This window comes from Agrilus planipennis, unplaced genomic scaffold, assembly GCF_000699045.2.
Source record: "Agrilus planipennis isolate EAB-ADULT unplaced genomic scaffold, Apla_2.0 scaffold72, whole genome shotgun sequence".
Lineage (NCBI taxonomy): Eukaryota > Metazoa > Arthropoda > Insecta > Coleoptera > Buprestidae > Agrilus > Agrilus planipennis.
Window position 1 is genome coordinate 132109 of NW_020439081.1, and position 7309 is coordinate 139417.

At 32.3% G+C, this 7309-nt stretch overlaps 1 protein-coding gene across 3 annotated transcripts in view; it reads right to left on the bottom strand.

Moving 5' to 3' along the window:
* Positions 1–7309, bottom strand: part of LOC108733209 (rhophilin-2) — a 49849-nt gene that overhangs the window by 5835 nt on the left and 36705 nt on the right. For all 3 annotated transcript variants that reach the window (XM_018464293.2, XM_018464292.2, XM_018464295.2), the window contains exon 2: positions 3355–3599. In XM_018464293.2, the coding sequence (XP_018319795.1) occupies positions 3355–3599 (245 nt within the window). The remainder of the gene's footprint in view (positions 1–3354; positions 3600–7309) is intronic.

Genomic DNA, 7309 nt, shown 5'->3' on the forward strand with positions numbered 1-7309 from the left:
TCGTAAAAACCAGTTTCGGTTGGACACTATTTTCCGTTTGTTACGCCATTCTTTTCGACCGCATAGTCTTGTCGTTTACGCGACATCTATCTTCCGAATGAAGTATTATTTAAATACATTTTATTTGATTTCTATGAAATTCTTAGGGCCATTAAACAAAACCACATCTAATAATATTAGCAGTATCTACCTACGGAAGTCTTTTGTGATTATGAATTGTAATTTAATTTTAAGGCATTCTGAAGCCATTATACAAACTATATTACTATTTTCTTTCCGTATATTAGGTACCTTTATGTACATGTAAAATGTTCATTTATAGGAAACAGTGCTTAAGTTAAAAAAAGTCGCCCATAAAAAATAAGTACCCAGTGATCGGATGGAATGTACTTTCTGTACATGGAATATTAATGGAGAGCAGTTTTGCAAGACAGCCTTTAAAGACGATAATGTAATTTTATTTATGGCAATTGTAGAAGTGTTACAAATATATAAAGCAGGACGATATCTCTAACTAAAAAAATTTATTAGCAAAACCGCATTCCTTGTTTTATCTAATTTTAAATTCAGCGTTCTGGAGGAAATAATAAGCATGACTGCGGCAATAAGTAACAATCTCATTCGGTATCGGACTGTGGATTTCTGCACTTCATTAAGAGATACAGAAATTTATAAATAAATAACAGTTATAACAGCTTCTGTATAGAGATCATAGAAAAATTTAAATTTAATGCTAAATTTAATAAATTCTTAGACTCATACATTCTTTCTCTTCCATCTTTAGAAGAGAAAGAATATCAATAAATCAACACAAGTAAACATGATCACACAATTCGGTAAAATCGCGATCGAAGTTTTTCGTATCTTATTAAACGTGACTTTTTTACCTGTTTGTCATGTTTGTCGTTCACTCGAAATATTATTTATCCATCCTTAAAAATTTAATAATCAAATATTAGTTTTGTCGTGGTTCTGTTGTCCCAATAGTCGAGATTCGTTACAGGTTTTTGGTTGTATATTTAGGGCAACAGTCTCCCCAGTTCTCTATCGAAAATAGTCGGAGAGGGTACCTAAATTCTGCGATTTCCGATATATAACCGGTACCAATATAATTATCACTTCATTTAAACGCCTAAATTTAAGACTAGATACAATAATGGAAAGTGAAACCCATTACAATTACTTAGCTAGTGGTTTTCACTTTTTATGTTTGGTTTCCTTTTCGGGGTAAAGGAAAGGGGTAAATTGGTACGAAACCAAAAGAAAAATAATGTAACAAAAACGTTTATGTTTCTAAAATTACAAATTTAATGAAAATAAAATTATATATAACAAAAGAAGAAAACTAAAACGAATATTACAACTTCAAGTTATTAAACTGATACAAATTCGTCAAACTACTTTGACCTTTACAGGAAATAAAAATAAATNTATAACTTTCCATATTTGTCCCCCTTTCGAATGTTCGAAATTAATTTGGTATCAATTTAGGACATAGGTATATTATGCCAGTTAAAAATTACCACCAAATCAACACAATTACAAGTAAAAATAGTAATAAAATAAAATGTGAGAGAAGGCTTTCGCGGCCAGTATGTTCTTCTGATTCAGGTCTAAAGGCTCTCGTCGGTTGGAGTTGTTTCCTAACGTTTCGTTAGCATGAGTGACGAGCTTCTTCTGTGGAGATGGAAGGACCTTTGAAGAAGATCGCCACCAGCGAAACGTTAGGAAATAACTCCAACCGACGACGGTCCTTAGACCCGAATCAAAACAGTATCAGAGCAAAATAAAATGTAAATGGAGACTACAGAAAAACTGTATACAGGATGGTGCATTTAAATATTTCTACCTGGAAACCCCTAAAACAGGTCGATTTTGTCTTCAAGTAAATTTATGAATGTAAAAGTTAATCATTCTTTGTGGTGTGATAGTCATTTTTATGAATATGCGAGGATAGATTAAGTCTTCAAGCAATTTAAGTAAGATTCTCCCGTCAAATTATTCGCTAGAAAAAATGGAACAAAATCCCAGCCCCTATGCATTCAACTTTTTAAAGACATTGAATAGTGTTCTCTCATAATTCTAGAATTCAAATTACTCCAGTATCTGAAATTATATTTGGGGGACTGTTATCAAAGAATGTACATACTTCAGACTAACAAGTCGAATATAAAAAATTGGGATTGTTCACAGTTTTTTATTTATCTCCTTTTAAAATTGCATACGACGATTTGGATCACCTTCATTATGCTCTTGCAGGAGATCAATCTTATACGAATGCAATCGATGTTTTTTACGATTCTTTGAAGACTTCTACGTAAATTTTTTGATGTAAGATCCAGTTCTATATGCCCCAAAACTGTAACCTCTGCATACTCGTTAGTGACAATGTGTCGTCTTTTATCTTTTTTGTTAACAACAGATCTAGTCTCCATGAAATTAGATTTTAAATCTCTTAAGTAGACGTGGCTGAGGTTCTTATTGGATGACTTTGATTAAAACTTTTTTCAGTTTCCTGGGTTATTTCATTGTTTTAAAATAGAGAGTGACAATTTTAATTCATTCTGCAATGCAGTGAACCACGGTGATTTGGACAAATTACTTCAAAATTAGTCAACTATAATAAGTAATTTTTCAAATGGAAAATTTAAAATGAGCCACCCTGTATAGATACTTACACGGTACCAATTGCATGCATGGGATTTACCTACTACGATATTTTTGAAGGCGTTTGTATGACTGTTGTTTCGAACGGTTTACGAAATATAATTATAGTTAGAAATGATAAACGCATGACTTATTGTACTCGCTGAAGATTGATGACTAAAATTGGACAGATCATGAATCAAAAGCTCAGTCCACTTGGATTTTAAAATTAATAAAACACAAACGTTTTAGTTGTATTTATTGTATTAGTAATTAAATTTTTCTTTTTTAATTTTACCCACTACATATAACGTCACATTAATGAAGAAAAAAGAGTACTGGTGAGTAAAACCAGGGGCCCCGGGGTTTTCCTCATTAATTTGAGGTTATTTGTAGACGGTAAAATTAATCCAAAAAAAATAATTCATATTAAACTAACTCACTTCTAAAAAGATATCTAAATTGTATGTATGTTTAATCATATTTATTGTGCTATAAAGAATGAAAATTCAAAATATTTGCCTGGCATATTTATGATAAAGATAAAAAGTTGTCATAATTTGAAAGTAAAAGTGACTCAATTGTTTCTAATCCGACTTGTATAGAAAGAAAGAGTTCTAATATCTTTTCATTCACAGAACGATATAAAGACAAATCAAAGTTGTTAATCTCGTTATAAAAATGAAATGAATGATATTCGCCGCTCACCTGTCATTTTGATATAATTCCACGCACGAGTTAAGCTCGGCCAGTTCTTCTTTAAGAAGTTGAAGATTAGAATTTACAAAACTCAGTTCTAAGGCCACAGTTTCTTTAAGTTTTTTGTTTGTTGTCGCTTTAAATAGGTTTTCCGCTCCAGCACGTAAGCGTAGTTCTTTATTAATTTCTTGGTTTAGTTTCGACCTTTTATTCTGGAGCTTTCCTCTGCACGTAGCTATGCGGGGATCCGAACCCTGAAAACAACAAAATAAGCTAACTTTGATTTGAAAAAAAAATTACTCTATAAACAGAGCAGTTAGGACATGGACGGTGTCTTATTGCCTTATAGTATTAAATATTATAATAAAACATCTAATTATTGTAGTATGCAGACGTGACTTCGAATAAGTTAGTTCTTAATGTTTAAATTTTAAGTTGTTGTAGTTATAAGAATTATTTACTTATATTTAAGAAAATATACATGTAGCAGCCAGGTCCTCGGACGCAACCCTGTCATAAAGTTTATTACCGTTGCTTAAAGAAAAAGACCTCTGGGACGGTCAAGAAGTACCGATTACTGTACAATTTTAAAAAGGACGGAATCGGGAGTCTAAGAACAACCCTCGAAAAGGTTAGACGTCGTGAGGGCTTGGCTCATTCATGTAAAACTTCCATGTTCTGTTAACTTAATCTTATTCATCTTATAACTTGTTTCTTTTAATAAATCGTTATATTTACACGTCCCTGTTAACGTTACTGTTATATCCCTACATAATTTTGGGGGCTCGTCCGGGATACAGTGAAATCGTTAACTGTGACTTGCGAAATTAATAACAACGTCGATAACTGACAATTTTCGTATCTGTGCGTGGTGTTGAGAAAAATTAAAGACATTCAAACAACGAAAGTAGTGATCCGACGGATCTTCAGTTGTGTAAAAGTTGTTGTGAATTGAAAAAGGCTGTTTCAAAAACACCATGGTTGGCCAGCAAGATATTGAAAAGATGAAGGTGGAAGAATTACGTGAAAAGTTGGAAGAACTAGGTCTTTCTGTGGATGGGACAAAGGCAATATTGCGTCATCGGTTACGTGAGGCTTTACATGAGGACAATGATACATCCGAAAATGATTCAAGTGAAGATGATGAAGATACCGTCAACCAACAAAATAAAAGAAGGTCACGCGATAAAGTTCTATTGACTTTTCGCGATGTAGAAGAGTCGCTGGAAAAATTTAGCGGTGATAAAAAATTAAATGTTGAGAGATGGCTTGAAGATTTCGAAGAGATGGCAAACTTATGTGAGTGGNATGTGAGCAACTTTCATTCATCATTTTATATAATTTTTGATCGGTGATACTAGCAAAACTTTTAACGGCAAAAATGTATTTTGCATTTTGCAAATAGAAAATACGTTTGGAAAAGTATTTTAAATAAAATACAAAATGCTATTCTCAAAAGAGTATTTAAGTATAAGATAAAAATAGGTATTTTTATTTTGCATTTCCATTTTAAATGCAAGCATTTCAAATAAATCACATCTCTGGATAAAAAGTAACTATTTACATGCTCACACATCTGATGAAAGATAAAAAAAAAGTTGTTAAATTATCAGTGTTTTATGGGTGCGAAAACGTGAAGCCCAGATGAAAAAATATTTTTTGACTAAAATTTTGCTATCCTTAAAATTTTCTACTGCTCTACTGCTATCGAGTAGTCAGTATCTAAATGTATGGTCGTGTTCTCATGGGAATGTTTGATAAATAAATAATCAACAGCTGGTTTTACTATTATGTATAATAAAACAAAATATGGCAACATAAACGTGTCATTAGCTCCATATTGGAAATGGTAGATATTTATGGTTAGGTACTTAGAATATGTAAAAATAATAAAATAGCAGTCGTTCCAATTAGTAAAGATGTAACGTTAAAGTTTCCCACGTTTGCAAAACATTTGAATAATTAGCAATAATCGCGAATGGAATAAGATACGCGCTTAAGTGTTATCTGGAATTTCAGTTTAAGTACTTACCTAATAAGTAACAGATTTAAAATAGCATTGCTTTTTTCTGAGAAATCAGTACTGATTAATAAATTTTACAAATACCTACTCTGAGTAAGGTTGCCTCCGAAAATGGGAAATGTAATGCATAATCTAATTAAAAATAACCATAATCAGAAATAAAGGTAATTCAAAGTAATGAAATAAAATTCTTGTACGATTGCGTTTATATGATAAGAATATACAATGTTGAGCAGTTTAGATATCATTTCAAGGAATAAAATTGAATAAGAGAGTTGGAGTAAAAATTCAATTTTTTTTATTTTTAATTAACCTCTATACGCGCCTAGAAAGGAAAAAACGTGAATTTAGAATTATTGCAATAGTTTCGGGTTTCACAGAAATAATTAATAACAGAGGGTCGGTCTCGTTATCGGGGTTCTAAAATAACTAACCATTTTCCTATTGGGACTTGGCTGCCTTAAAATGTATATCTAAGTTTATCAAAAAAAAGTTATTGAAAAGGCAAAGACCATAATATGGGTGCAAATGGACAGTAGAATTAGTTCAAAGCCTACTAAATTTCGAAAATACTAAAACTTCTACAAAAACTGTCTTCTAAATATTGCGAATAAAAAAGGTTAGGAATGAGGAACTATAAGAAAGAGTAAGCGAGCAAAAGACGCTATGAAAATCAGTAAGAAAAAGGGAAGATAGAATATTAGGGTACATTTTAAGGGTTAGTTAGAGAAATTTAAGAAGCAGGAAAAGGAGTAAAAAGGATTAGATGTAGTTAAAGATTAGATTTCAGTTGATACTTTAACTCAGGATAAAATGATGATGACGATGATGATGATGATGATGATGGAATACTGTAGTCTAAAGTAATAATATGACTAACACACTTTATCTACTTCAGCTGATAATAATAAATTAAACGGTTTTTTATTAATTACAGACCAAGTACTTTTTCCTGTGAAAGTATTGGCTTGCTATTAAAAAGAATTGCACCACATACGAACGTCCTTCTAATTTTAAATAATTTTCACACTCGAATGCTTGAGTAGATTCAGATCGCTTTTTGCCATTCCTTTATTAGCAATATGCTTGTTCGATATCGCGTTCCTTCCTGTAATACAATATCGATGGTATTGCTTTACGCCACAAGAAACCAACTACTTTCTTATTAGGTTTCTGTGTTTTTACTGCAACAGATTATATGGGCTGCGAACTGGAAAAGATACGTGTTACTCACGGTCGCGTATTATTTTACACCACTCGAAATGATAATGAAAACAAAACGTAATGATCACATCATGTCTATATAGGATTTCCTTATATCTTTGTGTTTTTTATATATCACATTTGTACCAGTTGGGGCGGAATTATACACCGGTTGGCCCGGCGTTAAGTTACTCTGCTAAAGATTTCGGTAATTGTCTAGATGATGGCCCCCACCCCCGAAGGGGGATCGAAAGAGAAGGTCTCCCCCACCACTGTACCATAAAAAGTTCGTGGCGGTCTCACCCCCATAAAATGTTACGGGGGTTAGATGGGAGGGGGATCGAAAGAGGGTGGTCACCTCAGTAAAACCCTTATAAAAAATTCGCGTCGGTCTCACCCCCATAAAATGTTATGGAGGTTGAAAGTTGATTATTTTGACAATTTTCATACATTATAATTCACATAAAATTCAATAAAAAAAATATTTTCAAGCGGCTGGAGGTGGCGGATCGAAAGAGGGTGGTCACTTGAACAAAACCCGATGACCTAACCTAACCTAACCTAACCTAACCTACCCTATTGATAAAGATATTTAAATAATGTTTTATATAACTTTCTCAATTTTTTTATGTATTTTTCCATTAGTTTTACCTTTGAGTATTGTTTAAGAATGACTATATAAATATTTACATGCCTAGAAATGTATAAAAATTGGCATATTTATTAACTTTGAACCCC